We start from the raw sequence: 16548 nt of genomic DNA, 5'->3' as shown, positions 1-16548 counted from the left end.
GATCTCAGCTCACTGCAACCTCCACCTCCTGGGTTCAAGCGATTCTCCTGCCTCAGCCTCCCAAGTAGCTGGGATTACAGGCGCCCGCCACTACGCCCGGCTAATTTTTTGTATTTTATTTTATTTTTTTAGTGGAGACGGGGTTTTGGGTGTTGACCAGGTCTCGAACTCCTGACCTCAAGTGATCCGCCTGCCTCAGTCTCCCAAAGTGCTGGGATTACAGGCGTGAGCCACCGAGCCTCAAGAAAATGTTTTAATTTCCTTAAAAAACCTTAAGAAAAATCAACTTTTAAGTTGAAAAACTTTATATATTGACATATTCATCTTTATATCAACACAGCAGTAAAATTCATTTTTTAAAGTGATAAAAACTGTACAAATATTTCTGGTGTGAAACACAGCGTTTTGATGTCTACACTAAAACTTCAGGAAGGGGCCCACAAAAGTCACAACGCGGCCCCGGCAGAAAGGCAGAAAGGCACCGGTGTGTGGCACGACCTCAACACCTGTCTTCCTCACAGAGCCCCGACGCCTGGCGGACTCTCGGATTCGAGGCTGCGGTACCACGGACAAACCCCGCGCAGCAGCTTCTATGCCAACCGCCGGCGACGAAGCGGCGGACCGTGAGCAGGGCGGGCGGAAGAGGTGTGGCCGCCGCTACTGCGCACGCGCACCCAACCAGAACCTGGGGTGATGCCCGGCCTTCCCCGCTGCGCGGAGGCGACCGCTCAACCCTTCTGCCCGGCGATTGGTGGGCTGGCGGCTAAGGGGCGGAGATAGGAGGGGCCGCTGCCATCTTCTCCAATGGAACGGAGACAGGGGCGGGCTTATTGACGGAAGGAGCATGGCGTGGAGACACCTGAAAGTGAGTCTCGCGAGTGAGCAGTGTGTATCGGGAACCGGGGGTCCGGGCGGGCAAGAACGGAGAGTCAGGCCGGGCGAGGCATGGACCGAAGGCGGCTCCGGGAGTGTGGGCCCCCCGGGACGTGTGCGTGTTTCCGGGGACGCCTGTAAATGCTCGCGCGTGTGCATTTGCACGTGGACTCGGTCAGGCGTGAGCAGACAGCGCCTGCTGGTCTGGATGGGTGCTGATCTGAGTGTCTGCGTCTGGGCCATGTTTTTGAGCCTGGCACAGGGGTGCTTAGTGAACACATGAGCGCCTAGCGTTGTGTGCAGGATCCAATGGGGAATGAAACTAGAGTAGGACATGGTCCCAGTCCTTTTAGGTAAAGTTTTGTTAGGGCGAGGGGCTCTATGTGAAAAGTTCTTAGTTGTATCCCCGTATGTAGTAGGTGTTCAAATATTTGTTGATTGGCATGGGGTTGGGGGGTGGGGGCGTGCAGTCTCCAAGAGAGGCAATGAAAACCTTGAGTCTCTTTTTATTTATTCATTTGAGACGGAGTCTCGCTCTGTCGCCCAGGCTGGAGTGCAGTGGAGCGATCTTGGCTCACTGCAAACTCCGCCTCGCGGGTTCAAGCGATTCTCCTGCCTCGGCCTCCTGAGTAGCTGGGATTACAGGCGCGCGCCACCATGCCTGGCTAATTTTGATATTTTTAGTAGAGACGGGGTTTCACCATTTTGGTCAGGCTGGTTTCGAACTCCTGACCTCGTAAGCCTCCCAAAGTGTTGGGATTACAGGCGTGAGCTACCGCGCTCGGCCTGAGTCTCTTTTTAAAATAAATATATGGAGAGAGATGGGATCTCACTGTGTTGCCCAGACTGGTCTAGAACTATTGGCCTCAAGGGATCTTCCCGCCTCAGGCTCCCAAAGTAGTGGGATTACAGGCGTGGGCTACCGCACCCAGCCAATGAATACTTGATCTACATCTCTTTAGCAGTTTGGAAGGATCTTTAAAAGCAAATCTGATCATGTCATTTCCTGGCTTAGGGAACAAAACCCACATGTTGATTTTGGCCAAACTGCTCATTTCTCCTGTTTCGTCTTAAGCCTTACTTTCCCTCACTCCTCTGTTCCAAACTTTCTCCCTTTCTCATTCTCTTCTGCTACTGAGAGAGCCTTTACACTTTTTCCTCTCCCTACTGCCTTCTGGTTAACTTTTTAAAAATAATTGAACCAGAATAGGTTCAAAGAGACTCCCAACAATTCGTTTATCCCTTGAGTATCAGCTTTAAGTCATTTCCTTAAGGAAGCCTTTCCTTACCTCTAAGATTAGGTTGAATACTTTCATTACCTTATACTTTTTATCCTTCATCACAGTTGCCATGACTATGTATTTGCATGATCATTGATTTCTGTCTGTCGCTTCATAAGATCACACTCTCCATGATGGTAGGGGCAAGATCTGTTTTGCCATCTTTGCTCAATCAGTATTTGATGAATGACTGAACTAATGAATGAATAACTCAGGATCTGGCAGTGATAATTAGAGAAAAGCATCGTGAACCACTTTTGATCCAATAAGATCTGAAGCTTCTGTTTTATATTTTACACCCCCTGAAATGGAATATATGTATAATATCTTTGTATGTATACAAAGATATTTTGTATACATACAAAATATGTATACATGGCTGGGTGCGGTAGCCCACGCCTGTAATCCCACTACTTTGGGAGCCTGAGGCGGGAAGATCCCTTGAGGCCAATAGTTCTAGACCAGCCTGGGCAACACAGTGAGATCCCATCTCTCTCCATATATTTATTTTAAAAAGAGACTCAGGCCGAGCGCGGTAGCTCACGCCTGTAATCCCAACACTTTGGGATACTCTCATTTTTGAGAGAGTCTTCATTCCATTGCGCAGGTGGAGTGCAGTGGCACGATCCCAGCTTGCTGCAGCTTGGACCTCCTGGTCTCAAGGGATCTGCCCACTTCTGCCTCCCAAGTAGCTGAGACCACAGATGCACCACCATGCCTGACTAATTTTTTATATTTTGTAGAGATGGGGTCTCACTATGTTGCCCAGGCTGGTCTCAAACTCCTGAGCTCAAGCAGTCCTCCCACTTCAGCCTCCCAAAGTGCTGGGATTACAAGCATGAGTCACCAAGTCCAGCTATGTGCAATTTTTGAAAGCCAGCATAATTAATACTCTAAGTGGAATATAAAGGAGAAAATTTAAAAGTAGTTTATATTAATAAAATTACATGCATTTCAGTATGTAAATATTGCTGACTCCCCTAGTGAGATAGTTGTGTTTAAGCCTCTACTTAGAAATGCAAGTGCACAGGTGTGTTACATTATCAAACACCCCAGCAAAGCACTGTACCATTCCCGATGAGATTTTCTGAAATGAACAATTCTTGGGAATGTTCTATGCAACACTGTATAGTTGTCCCTCAATTTACAAGATACTTGTACTGTATGTGAAAACCATGTGAAGACTGGGCACTGTGGCTCATGCTGTAATCCCAGCACTTTGGGAGGCCAAGGCAGGAGTACTGCTTGAGCCCAAGAGTTCTAGACCAGCCTGGGCAACATAGCGAGACTCCATCTCTTCAAAAAATTGGCTGGGCTTGGTGGCATGTACCTGTGGTCCCAGTTATTTGGGGAGGCTGAGGTGGGAGGATTGCTTGAGACCAGGAAGTCAAGAAAGACAGTTTATATGGTAAAATAGAGTTTGGCTCAGATAATATGAACATATAATTTTTTACGCACATGAATGTCAGTGGGATGTTCAAAAGTCACACAGGAAATGGGGCAGTTCATGTCAGATAGTCTCAAGCTGAGAAGGATGTCTGACTTTCCGGATTCCTGCCTACCACGTCTATTAGCATTACCCTGTCACTGTAACCAGTAGTAGTGTCCACCACAATCCCCCTAGAGGACAGTATGGTGCCTCTTGAAATTTCTGGCCTGAGAGTCCCAGGAAAGCCTGTAGGACCTGAAGAGGTGTGTAGGCAGAAGTGTCAATACAGCCTCTGACTGTAGAGGCCAGTGTTAGCAGAAGGCTAAGGGCGTCTGTTTCATGTGACCTGCCGTTATGCCCTCTGTGTGCCTGGGTGTGAAGGGCTCAGGGAGGGTGCTGCAGCCTGGCCTGGAGGGCCCCCCAATAGGCTCTTTTTTTGCAGAAGCGGGCCCGGGATGCTGTGGTCATCCTGGGGGGTGGAGGACTTCTCTTCGCCTCCTACCTGATGGCCACGGGAGATGAGCGTTTCTATGCTGAACACCTGATGCCAGCTCTGCAGGGGCTGCTGGATCCGGAGTCAGCCCACAGACTGGCCGTTCGCTTCACCTCCCTGGGGCTCCTTCCACGGGCCAGATTTCAAGACTCTGACATGCTGGTAGGTGTTCTGGATACCCTGTGCATTAAATACAAAGGTGAAGGCTGAAGTCCCTAAACTTCTCAGCCAGGACTGATCTTTTTGAACACCAGAACCTCAAGTGAGCAGTGGATATTTGGAATTCAGTCTGAGTATTATTTTTTTGTGTCATGTAATTAGCAATGATGATTATCTATTACATATATGGGATTGTGTTAGGCGATGTTCTTGTTTGATCCTCCCAGCTACTGCATGAGCTGATCTGTTACCATCCCCAGCCATGGATCAGGAAACCAAGAAACAGAGTAAGGAATAACAAAAAGGAACTCCAGTCACACAGCTAGCGGGTAGCAGGACCAGGATTCAAACCCACGGAGTCTGACGCTGGCTTCCTGCCCCTTGGCCGCTGTCCTGCCTTGCTGAGGTTGCAGGTAGCTCAGTCTTCCCCTCAGCTAAATGGGGAAAATGCCAGTCATTGAGCACCGTGCGAGACAGGAGCGTTGGGTCCCAGCCTCACTCAGCCGCATGTTCAGCCCACAGGCCCTCTCCACATGCTTGAAATCTTTGGCCTAGAGTCCCAGGAAAGCCTTTAGGGCCGGAAGAGGGTGTGTAGGCAGAAGTGTAGATACAGCCTCTAACTGTAGAGGCCAGTGTCAGCTGAAGGCTACGGGCCTCTGTTTCATGCAACCTTCCGGGCTTAGTGCAGCAAACCGAATAGAAGAATCCCCATCCTCATAGAAGCTGCTTCCTCATGGAGGTCTCGGCAGTTTCCTTTTGAGAGGCTTCTTATCAAATGGGAGGACATCGGAATGATTTGAGTGTGAAAATGCAAACAAGAAGCCCTCAGAACTCTGGTGAGGAAGGGTTACTGTTACAAATTAAAGGGGCCTTCACCGCATTTCCCCTTCCGACCTTAGACTCCTTTTCACTCTGATTGTATGGTGCTGAGCAGATGTGTCATTTCCCCTGACTCGCCATGCTCACACAGTAACAGGCACTGTAGGCTCAGACAGAGCACTCCGTTAAACCGTCCTCACCCCAGACTGCTAGTTTGAGAGCCCTGGAGTGAATGGGAGTGAATGATGAGTGGGATGCAGAGATGAGGAGAATTTAGAAGGAAGTGTGTGCCTGAGGGCGCAGGCTGTGTCTGTGTAAACACAGATGACAGTGACGGGCAAACCTGACCTCGGAGGTGTTGTCCTAAACACCGCTGCCTGTGCCCACGCTTGCAGCAGCTCATTTAGAATGTGACTCAAACTTTTTAACTGGTAGCCAGGACTCTTGATGATTTCACAGCTTTCCTGGTTTAACTCTCCACCCTTCACCTACGTCAGGCATGTTAGAATCCCCCGGGGTTGCATTTGGAGTATCCAGATGCCCTGGCCTGGTGCCAGACCAGTTTCACCGCCACATCTGAGAGTGGGACCTGAAAGCTGCCAGGGGCCTCTGTGGTACAGCCGGAGCTGAGAACCGCAGTCCTGGAGGAAGGCCCCTAGTCCAGCCGCACACATCTTGCCTCCCAGTCTCCTGAGGTGCTGCGAGCATTCTCACCTTCATTTGTTGTTCTTCTTTCTTGGAGCATCTCTCTTAGCCCCTGCTTCCGGGATCCCACGGTGTTCACCCTGGGAGGCCTTTGCTAGTCTCCTGAAAGGTCGCTGGAGCCCATCAGTCAGTTCTGCCCAGCTGAACACCTTCCTTCCTTGGGTTCCCCGTGGGAGGCTGGGGGTCGTGGCTGGGGCTTCTTACCAGCCTGGATGAGGAGGGACACAGGTGGAGCTGATGTTTATTAAGCTGATTAAAGAGTTTGCTGCTTACCATGCCTTGGTTTCAGGGAAGCACTATCTAGGGCCTGACACCAGCGAGCTACTCTCTCCCACCAAGGCTAGTTGATAAGAAGGTATGAACCTTAACCACAACTGGGAAAGGCAGCGCTTGTCTCCTGTTCAACCCATGGTGGAAACACCATTTCTCCCCCCAGGCTTGCTAATAATAAAGCCCCGTGGTTTTCAAACTCTAGTAGGTGTCACAGTCCCCTGGAGAGCCAGCACTGTTAAAAATAGGTTCCCCCAGTGCTCCATTCCTCCCCCAAAGATTTTGACCTTGGGGGTGGGCCCTGGGATCTGAGGTTTCACAAGCTTCCCAGGTCATTCTGGTGTAGTCGTGCCAGGAACCATGCTTTGAGAAACACCGGGATAGCCTTGCATGCCTCTGACTTTGTCTTCCTCTTCCCAGGAAGTGAGAGTTCTGGGCCATAAATTCCGAAATCCAGTAGGAATTGCTGCAGGATTTGACAAGCATGGGGAAGCCGTGGACGGACTTTATAAGATGGGCTTTGGTTTTGTTGAGATAGGAAGTGTGACTCCAAAACCTCAGGAAGGAAACCCCAGACCCAGAGTCTTCCGTCTCCCAGAAGACCAAGCTGTCATTAACAGGTAGGTGAGCGGCCCAGAGTTCATGGGGGATGCCCTCTTTCCAGCTGGGCTTTCAGAGATGTAAGATCTGCCTCTGTTTTTTTTCTCTCATATAATGTGGACATTCTTCTGTCATTTAGAATGTTCAGGAACCCCGTTCAGCATCTACTATGTGCCCCAGGCATCTATCTTGAAAAGCAGGCTTTGTTACGTCCATTTAACAGTTGTGTAGACGGACGCTTGTAGAGCCAAATAACTCCACTTCGGTCACGGAGATAATAAGCAGGAGAGCTTGGGCATGGCCTGGGCTTACTGGACTTGAGAGTTTGTGCTCTGTCCATGCTGTTTCTCCAGTGCTCTTACTCGACACTGTCCAAGAGAAATGTAATGTGAGCCCATGTGTAATTTAAAGTGCTCTAGTGACCACATTAACACAGTAAACAGAATGAGTGAAATTGATACTTACTTAAAATTATAATTTAGTTATATTTAATGTGTTACAAGTATTTAAAAAAACATGTGTTTAAAACACCATAAAAAGTATTAATTCGCTGTTTTTACCTTCTTTTGCCTGTACCAAGTCTAAGAGCCAGTGTGCATTTTACTTCCAGCACCTCTCCCTTTGGACCAACTGCATTCCCAGCAGCCAGTAGCCACATGTGGCCAGCAGACATGTATTGGCCAGCACAGCCCCAGCCTTTAGCAAACAGGAGAATGTAACATTCAACATGCACAGCTGCTCTTAGTAAGAGAAATCCTTTTAGACTGTATAAAGCTCTTCCCTTTGTCATCCCTGGGTAATTTTTACTGCAGCAAACCCAAAAGGTGAAGAAGTGCCTACTTTTTGGTAAGAGGATTTTGAAGAGCCTCCTTGGGGAGATTTCGATGGGCATCTTTGGGGTCACTGGTGGCCTCCTGGGAGATGGACCTGTACGACATTTACTTGGCCGTGCTTCCTGCTTTCTTGTGCTTGTTTCAGGGAAAATCTGCAGCATTACAGATCAAGTTATCGATCTTTCTGCTGCATTGCAGGTGGGGATCAATATCTTCAGAATTGGCCAGGCAAAATATATTTGCTTATCATTCAGCTGCTACAGATAACTGCAGGTGCTGGGATGATGGTACTTGTTGAATCCTATAGGTGAGCAGGGGTGTGAGATCGTGCTCTGAGCACTGCGTGTGTGGCCTCCTGGCTGCGTGGCATGTGGTGAGTGTGCTGTAAATACTTGCTGAATGAATGGGTGAAGTTATTAAGTCATCAAATATGTGTGCCAGTGTGTCTATTATAGATGCTTTTGGCTCTAACAAAGTGGCTTAAACAACAGGCACATTTGATACTATTTTCTTCTCATAACAGGTGCAATGGGCAGGCCCAGGGTTGGTTGAGCACTAGGGCAGTGTTGAGACTGTGGTCCAACTTCTTTGGGCCTTCCCTTTTTGCTTGTCAGAGAGTGACCTCGGCTGCGAGTATTACGTTCTTACACGGATGCTCAAGAGCAGAAAGGAAAAAGGGCAGGGATGTTCTCAGAGGCTCCAGTAGGCCTCACTTGTGTCTCAGGCACTCACTTTTGCTTCACTTGCCAGCAAGGCTGGGAAAGGAGTCATTAGCATTTTCACCCTGTATCAGGGCAGGTGGGTTTCACTGGCAAGGAGGAAGAGGAAGGGGACTGGCCACTAAGTCAACACCCACAGTGGGGCTGGGGATACAGGGATGAGGCCCCTGCCTTTGGGAAGTGTCTAGTGACAGTGATAGAGGGATGAGAGAGGTATGAGATGTTGCTTGCCCTCAAGAAGATCGTAACCTAGTATGGGACCTTAAGCACATATGTATGTGTCTATCCCGAGCCAGGAGAAAGGTAGGTCCAAAGCTCTGTATGAAGGCCAGGGGGATGAGGGATGTTTTGCAGCTGGGAGCTTTGTTCAGGAGGAGAGGGAGCATTTGCTCTGAGCTAGGAAGAGAGGTGATTTTCACCGGCAGAAAGCATAGGGAGATAGAGTGGCTGCAGGGGCTTCAGGAGGCTGTTTGGGAGCCCAGGCAGGTGGCAAGTGAGCGTGCAGTTCTCAGAGTGGCTGGGTAAGAAGTGGGGATCCAGCAGGTCTGGGGCAGCTGCTGCTGCATCTGGGCTGTTTCCAATGCTAGTTGGCTGAGCATTTGCAAATTTTAATCTTTCCCCTGGGTATTGGATGGTGTTCTGGCAAGTTCTCTAGGAGCCCCAGGGGTCTTTAGACCCTGGAAGTGTAAGAACTGACTGTGATTTTTTTTTCTCTTGTTTTAAAAAGTCCTAAGTGTACAGGAAGTGGCTGTGGTGCCCTCTCACTCTGCCCCTCTCATCTGCTTGTGGCTCTGCAGGTATGGGTTTAACAGTCACGGGCTTTCGGTGGTGGAACACAGGTTACGCGCCAGACAGCAGAAGCAGGCCAAGCTCACAGAAGGTAAAGTGGGTTGCGTCAGAGGGCCTTTCTTATTTATTAGGAGGAAACGTGGGAGAAACACTGGGAACATTTCTAGTGAAATAAACATGATTGAGCAATAGCAAAAACCACTGAGGACCTCAGGGCACCTCTCCTAGAGGGATTTTCCTGGTCCCACACACAGCCTCCAAGAGTTTAACTGGATTTCACAATTTAGCAAATACTCCCTTTGCCTCTGCCTCGTTATGTAACCTGTTACCGTAACTAGGGAGGCCTGAAAGCAAGTGAAGCGAAGTGGCCGGGCTGTGATCACACAGGCAGGGAGGGCGGGAGCAGGACTTGAACGTCATCTTCCTGTGGCCCACTCTGTCCTCCCTTTTTAATTGTGTATTGTGTAAATAATGTTCATTAATTACAGAAGACAGTAAATACAGAGAAGCGTAAAGAAAGAAAGTTCAAGAAACGGATACTCCTCCCTACTCAAGGATAACTAATATTAGCATTTGGGAAAATATTCTTCATGAGTTGTTTTGGAAACTGCTCATTTTTGGCTCGACACAGTTCACACCTATAATCTCAATACTTTGGGTGCCCAAGGTGGGAGGATCGCTTGAGCTCAGGAGTTTAAGACCAGCCTGGGCAACATCGTGAGATCCCATTTCTCTAAAAAACCAAAAACAATGCACATTTTTTTTTTTTTAAATGGAGTCTCGCTCTCTCTCCCAGGCTGGAGTGCAGTGGTGCGATCTCAGCTCACTGCAAGCTCCACTTCCCAGGTTCATGCCATTCTCCTGCCTCAGCCTCCCAAGTAGCTGGGACTATAGGTGCCCGCCACCACGCCCGGCTAATTTTTTGTATATTTAGTAGAAGTGAGGTTTCACTGTGTTAGCCAGGATGGTCTCGATCTCCTGACCTCGTGATCTGCCCACCTTGGCCTCCCAAAGTGCTGGGATTACAGGTGTGATCCACCGTGCCCGGCCACAACATGCATTTTTGAAGGTGCCTCCGGCAATGCGGGTGTTCTCTGTGGCCTCTGCCTCACTCGCTCTCAGGATGCACTTAGTGGTCACAGCCCTCTGTTGTCCTGACCTTGATGCCCCAGGACCCTGTGGATTGTGTGTGGGGGGCTGCGGCTCAGCGACCACTGTCTTCTTTGGGTCCTTCTGAAACTCCTTCCAGGATGTCTTAGTCCCAGATAGTCCTGGTAGCAGGATGAAGAAACCAATGGATATGGGATTCACTTCAGGAAGTGAGGTGGAAAGGGCTGAGGCACTCAGCAGTGTCAGAATTGGGGAATCGGAAATTATCTTTTGGAAACCCCTGGCTTCGCTGGAAGCAGACCCCGCTGAACTGCAGAGCCGCCCACCTGGGGAGCTTTGGAGGTCATCACAGGACTTGCATGGTTTGTGATGCTTGCCTGCCTTCGTGTTTGCTTTTTCTTCTCGGTGTCTGCAGTGCAGTTTCCTGGCTTATCCCGTTCTTCCTCACCCAGCCCTCCCTTCCAGTGGCCCTCCTGGTCTGTGGAGTGAAGCAGAGACTGCAGCAGGGCTCTGCACGGATGTGTCTGCCAGCAGCTTAGAGGCCTTCATGGCAGCTTGTTAGCACCATGCCAAGGAACATGTGTTGACAAAAGCTTTGGTGCCCTCTGGGGACAGAGTAATCCAGTAATTTCTGTCTAACTCCCAAATCTTGTCAGTTTGGGCAGATGACTCCTAATCCATTAGCTACATGAAAGTGATATTCTCCTTCAAGCCAGTTTACTTGTGTGGAAAAGAATTCAAGCTTACAAATGATCTGGGCTTGATAGGTGCTAGACTGGGAAGCTTGGAGACCTATGATAAACCTTTTGTCTAATTGGATTCTTTGTTTTTTTGAGACAGAGTCTCTCTCTGTTGCCCAGGCAACAGTGGTGCGATCTCAGCTCACAGCAGCCTCCACCTCCCAGGTTCAAGTGATTCTCCTTTCTCAGCCTACTGAGTAGCTGAGATTATAGGCGCCCACCACCACACCCGACTAATTTTTATATTTTTAGTAGAGATAGGGTTTCACCATGTTGGCCAGGCTGGTCTTGAACTCCTGACCTCAATTGATCCACCCGCCTCAGCCTCCCAAAGTGCTGGGATTACAGGCATGAGCCGCTGTGCCCGGCTTCTAATTGGGTGGGTTCTGATCCCCTCCTCCAGTCCCCACCCTGGAAAGTAGCTACACTATCTCATTTGCTAATGATGCGAGAGTGTGATTGGGGTGTGAGAAGGTGGTGAGCAGTACAATAGATGTTGTTCGATCCTCTCTGGCCTGACAACCCATTTTGTGAGCTACTTGGTGTTCTAAGTCTTTCCCCAACTCTCAGATGGAAAAAACAGCCTGTGCCATTGATGTACCACTCCTCATGCAGATAAGATAGTATCTTAGGAGAAGTCAAGTAGAGACAACCCTTTTCTTTTACACATAGTGTGTTTCTGAAAATGTATTTTTCTGGAGATCCAAAATGCAAGTCCACTGATAGTCAGTCCCATAGATTTTTAAGTAAGCTGACCTCGTTGCATACATGTAAACTGAGACCCTCTTGAGAGTAAAAAAGGGCAGGTGCTAACAATGATGCCCAGGCTAGGGGAGTAATCAGGCTGTCCGGGGAAGCACCGAAGACACAGGGTCCCCTCAGTTATTATATGAGGGAGAGTCCCTTTCCTCAGACAACTAAAATTATAAGTTAGAAAACAATTACACCTCTACATTTTAGGCATGATCATTGAAAACATTTGGCCAGGCATGATGGCTCATGCCTGTAATCCTAGCACTCCGGGAGGCTGAGGCAGGTGGGTCACTTGAGGTCAGGGGTTCGAGACCAGCCAGACCAGAGAAGGGGTGAAAACCCTTCTCTACTAAAAATACAAAAATTAGGCCAGGCGCGGTGGCTCACATCTGTAATCCCAGCACTTTGGGAGGCCGAGACGGGCGGACCATGGGGTCAGGAGATGATCATCTTGGCCAACATGGTGAAACCCCATCTCTACTAAAAATACAAAAATTAGCTGGGCATGGTGGCACATGCCTGTAATCCCAGCTACTCAGGAGGCTGAGACAGCAGAATTGCTTGAATTCAGGGGGCAGAGGTTGCAGTGAGCCAAGATTGTGCCACCACATTCCAGCCTGGGCAACAGTGAGACTCCATCTCAAAAAAAAAAAAAAAATATTTTCCAGTATATATATATTTTCCAATATATATATATTTTGAGACAGAGTCTTGCTCTGCTGCTCAGGCTGGAGTGAGTGGCATGATCACGGTTCACTGGAGCCTCAATCCTACTTCAGCCTCACGAGTAAGTAGCTGGGACTACAGGTGTGCACCACCGCGCCCAGCTGAGTTTTTTAATTGTAGAGATGGGGTTTCACCATGTTGCCCAGACTGGTCTTGAATTCCTGGGCTCAAGCAATCCTCCACCCTTGGCCACCCAAAGTGCTGGGATTATAGGCATGAGCCACCTCACCTGGCCTGTTTTTCAGAATTTTATACATATTCTTTCATTTTGTTTTTTCTTCACAACTGTACATCCAGTCAACTGAGCCAAGGCCAACAAGCATCCCTTGAGGTGAGCGTTGCCGGCCTGACGTGCCTACTGAGTTCTGTCTGTTCTGTTTTATTCAATTTATGAGGCCCATCTTTTGCCCCACAAGTATTTGCACTAATTTGTCCATTTTCCATGAAAAATTTTTTTAAAAAAGGGCAAAATGCAGCAAAACATCCTCGTAGCTGCCCCGACTTTGCTAGACAAAGCCGGTGAGTGATTTTGGTAGGCAGGCCCAGGCCGCAGCTGAGCACCTGTCAGCCGGTGTCGGGCAGGTCAGGTTTGGAGGGAAGACCTGCCCAACTGTCCGCCGTGGTTTGGTCAAGGACAGCCTCAGAAAGTGGCACAGGAAATGGTGTGCGGGCTGCAGGCCTGACCAGCGACGTTTGCAGATGGACTGCCGCTGGGGGTCAACTTGGGGAAGAACAAGACCTCAGTGGACGCCGCGGAGGACTACGCAGAAGGGGTGCGCGTCCTGGGCCCGCTGGCCGACTACCTGGTGGTCAATGTGTCCAGCCCCAACACGGCCGGGCTGCGGAGCCTTCAAGGAAAGGCTGAGCTGCGCCGCCTGCTGACCAAGGTGGGCAACTGCACCCCTTCTCCAGGCCCCGTCCTACCAGCCTGCCCCACCTGCTCCCCTTCATTCTCCAGGGTAAAGCTTCAGCATCACCCTCAGAAGCTGTCCTTAGCACCTGGACCAGTAGGACCCCTGGCTATGCCTTCCCAGGGTCCCCTCTGATCCCCTGTCATGACACTGATTATACGTGACAGTGACAAATTATCTGTCCCTGCTGCTGTAAACCACGAGGTCTGTAAGAGCAGAGACCGCGTCTCTCCCATTTGTCACTCTGACCCTAGCACCCAGAGCTCTGAGTGAACTGAAGGACTTCACCCAGTACTTGTGGTAATATTTCCTGGCTATCTTTTAGGAATGAAAGTCTAAAAAAGGCTGGGCATGGTGGCTCATGCCTACAATCCCAGCACTATGAGAGGCTGAGGCAGGTGGATTACTTATAGCCCAGGAGTTTGAGACCAGCCTGGGCAAAAGAGCAAGACCCTGTCTCTACAAAAAATTTAAAAATTAAGCCAGGCACAGTGGCTCAAGCCTATAGTCCCAGCTACTTGGAGGCCGAGGCAGGCAGATCACTTGCGCTCAGGAATTTGTTTGTGACCAGCCTGGGCAACTTGGCAAAACCCCATCTTACAAGAAATACAGAAATTAGCTGGGCATGGCGGCGCACACCTGCAGTCCCAGGTACTCTGGAGGCTGAAGTGGAAGGACTGCCTGAGCCCAGGGAGGTGCAGGCTACAGTGAGCCATGATCATGCTACTACACTCCAGTGTGGGTGACAGAGTGCAATCTTGTCTCAAAAAAAAAAAAAAAAAAAAAAAGAAAAGTCTGAAACACCCTTAAGCTATGAGCCAATGTCCATGGGGATCCCTTGGCCTAAAAGAATGGACTCGGATCCATCTCGTTAGTGCTCCTCACGTGTCTGAGGCTGGCTTTCCTGAAAAGGAGAAATTGTTCCTGCTTTAGTCTGATTGCTTTTGTGGAAACCGACTGACCTGCAGTGTAGGTCACAGCTGCACTGCGGGACTGCAGTCTGCAGGGTCCCCAGCTTTGGCCGTGTGTCGCCCTAGGTGCTGCAGGAGAGGGACGGCTTACAGGGAGCGCACAGGCCGGCAGTGCTGGTGAAGATCGCTCCTGACCTCACCGCCCAGGACAAGGAGGACATTGCCAGTGTGGTCAAAGAGGTTTGAGTCGGGGCCTGGGCCCAGGGTGTGCCTCCCATGGTCTGCAGAGGCTGTTTGGCCAGCTGGGTTAGCTCAGAATGGCGGCCTTTGTGATTTCCTCTCCTTGGTATTAAAGGCTGGTTTGGTGTCTGTCATGGTGTAACTCACCCTGTGGGCAAAAGCGAATGTTGGAATAAATGCTTGAAGGAGTTTTTCTCATGCCTCTTACTCTCTCTCCTCATCTGCATCCAGCAAGGTTAAGGCTTGAGCCTGGGTCCTTGGCCAGTCTTGACTGGGACTCAAAATTCTTTCCCTCACTCCTCTCTCCAGCCTGTCTGGACAGCGGGTCTCTGTGGCATAGGAGAGTAGTGGAAATAGCCTGAGCCTGGCCGTCATGGGTTCAAATCATGGTTCCACCACTTACTACCTGAGGGCCTCAGACAAGACACTATAATTGGGTTGTTTTAAGGACTGGACCATGTCCTAGGGGAATGCTGTGGGTGGTCAGTGTGTGATGGCTGCTGTTGTCACGTTATGGCTCATTCTAAAACTTGTTGAGGAAAAGATGAGTAGTAAGGTCTGGTGTAGCTCTTGCTTTGGGGGCTGTAGGTGTGGGTACCTGGCCCGGCTGCTGCCTCTGACCCCCAGAGGAGCGCCTCTGCGTCCTTCGGTGCCATGACTCATGGCTTTTTCTCCATCTCACACTGCAGTTGGGCATTGATGGGCTGATTGTTACGAACACCACCGTGAGTCGCCCTGCTGGCCTCCAGGGTGCCCTGCGCTCTGAAACAGGAGGGCTGAGTGGGAAGCCCCTCCGGGATTTATCAACTCAAACCATTCGGGAGATGTATGCACTCACCCAAGGCAAGGCTTCCGGCATCTGTGTCTTCAGATCTGCGTGTGGCTTGGGCTCCTGGGTCCTGATGGGAATCATCATTCCCTAATCTGCCTTGATTGTGGGGGACTCTGAGGCGGAAGCCATATCCTTCTTTACAGTGTCACCATGTGCTTCTCTATAGGCCGAGTTCCCATAATTGGGGTTGGTGGCGTGAGCAGCGGGCAGGACGCGCTGGAGAAGATCCGGGCAGGGGCCTCCCTGGTGCAGCTGTACACGGCCCTCACCTTCTGGGGACCACCCGTTGTGGGCAGAGTTAAGCGGGAGCTGGAGGCCCTTCTGAAGTGAGTGAGGCTTGAAATAGAAGTTAGGCAGAGGTTAATTCAGAATCACTCAAGTCAAGGAGATACTGTTGATCTGTTTCTTACTCATTCAAAAAGGAGTTGAGGGGTATACTCTGAAAGGGGAGAGAAACTCTGGGTTACTCTTTTGATGAAGGACAAACAGTGCCAAGGAGAACTGAGGATTAACCTCCAAGGCAATGGTGTTTCTACGGCGGAGTTGTACATTTGCTCGAGGAAGAAGAGCCTAAGGACTCCCGTCAGCATTCCCATTAATTAAACAACACTGGTTCGATGTTGGGAGCTGTCAGTACTTAAAAGCACTTTCCTTCCTGCTCTGTTCCTACCTGGGTAGAACCATCTCTGTGTCCCTGGGTGAAGAGTGTAGAGGAAACCAGATGTGTGTGGGCCGGGATGATGCCTTTCTGGGTGAATGTGGGTTTCCTGTAAGAGCAGGGCCTGTCCTCCACTGTTTGCTGAAATTGCTTTGTTTGCTCTTTTTCCAGAGAACAGGGCTTTGGCAGAGTCACAGATGCCATTGGAGCAGATCATCGGAGGTGAGGACAGCGTCTGTTGGGAAGCCTGATCTGGAACCTTCCCAAGGACTCAGGCAAGCCTTTATGGCTGGATTGTGAGAGGAGGGACTCTGTCTTGAGCCATGTCCCTCAGCCGTGGCATAGCTGTACCATAAACGCCAGTCAGGGGTCACCAGGATCAACCGCAGGCTTTCTTCAGTCCCTTGGTCAGACTATAAACTGTGTTTGTGATTCTTTGTGGATTCAAACCCTAGGATCCGTCAGTCTTGCAAGGACATTGAATATTAGGGGGAAAAAGTTATGGAAAAAATAAAGCCATTTAGAACCTGGGTTTCAACGCTAGCCCTTTCTGGTTTGCCACAGGCCCTGCCCAGACGCTGCAGGTCCTTCCAGGCCTCTGCTACCTGCATCTCCAGTGGGCTTCCCAGGAACTTGACTGTCTTTCATTTGATCTTTATTTTTATTTATTTAATGTTTTAAACTTTATTTTTAAAAAT

The 16548-nt window shown here is 49.7% G+C and overlaps 2 protein-coding genes and 1 long non-coding RNA gene across 21 annotated transcripts in view; 1 reads left to right on the top strand and 2 right to left on the bottom strand.

The window, feature by feature from the left end:
• The first annotated feature begins 823 nt into the window (after positions 1 to 823).
• DHODH (dihydroorotate dehydrogenase (quinone)) lies at positions 824 to 16382 on the top strand. Of its 13 annotated transcripts, XR_012429329.1 has the most exons (11): positions 824 to 1075; positions 4025 to 4237; positions 6449 to 6648; positions 7660 to 7768; positions 8978 to 9060; positions 12596 to 12629; positions 12998 to 13185; positions 14247 to 14360; positions 15050 to 15203; positions 15359 to 15518; positions 16022 to 16382. XR_012429329.1 is itself a non-coding variant. In XM_074027862.1 (10 exons), the coding sequence occupies exons 4-10, from the start codon at positions 7743 to 7745 to the stop codon at positions 16074 to 16076; spliced, it is 780 nt and encodes a 259-aa protein (XP_073883963.1). In that variant the 5' UTR covers positions 824 to 865; positions 4025 to 4237; positions 6449 to 6648; positions 7660 to 7742; the 3' UTR covers positions 16077 to 16382. The 13 variants fall into 13 exon arrangements, 7 of the variants coding, with proteins under 7 accessions (XP_073883963.1, XP_073883962.1, XP_005592465.3 ...); XR_012429331.1 differs by lacking the exon at positions 7660 to 7768; XR_012429327.1 differs by lacking the exons at positions 7660 to 7768; positions 12596 to 12629 and adding an exon at positions 7239 to 7372.
• TXNL4B (thioredoxin like 4B) overlaps positions 5990 to 16548 on the bottom strand; it is a 71610-nt gene continuing 61051 nt past the window's right edge. For all 7 annotated transcript variants that reach the window (XR_012429335.1, XM_065537364.2, XM_065537367.2 and 4 more), the window contains one exon: positions 5990 to 6996. Coding sequence is in view for 6 of the 7 variants with exons in the window: in XM_065537364.2 (XP_065393436.1) it covers positions 6845 to 6996 (152 nt within the window). In the remaining variant the exon portion in view is untranslated. The remainder of the gene's footprint in view (positions 6997 to 16548) is intronic.
• On the bottom strand, positions 12565 to 15530 carry LOC141409322 (uncharacterized). Its single transcript, XR_012429343.1, has 2 exons — positions 15199 to 15530; positions 12565 to 14508 (listed from the first exon to the last, which is right to left on the bottom strand). It is a non-coding gene; the product is annotated as an uncharacterized lncRNA (long non-coding RNA).

This window comes from Macaca fascicularis, chromosome 20 (assembly GCF_037993035.2).
Source record: "Macaca fascicularis isolate 582-1 chromosome 20, T2T-MFA8v1.1".
NCBI lineage: Eukaryota > Metazoa > Chordata > Mammalia > Primates > Cercopithecidae > Macaca > Macaca fascicularis.
The sequence above is the reverse complement of the archived record's forward strand: the minus strand, read 5'-3'. Positions and strand labels throughout refer to the sequence as shown.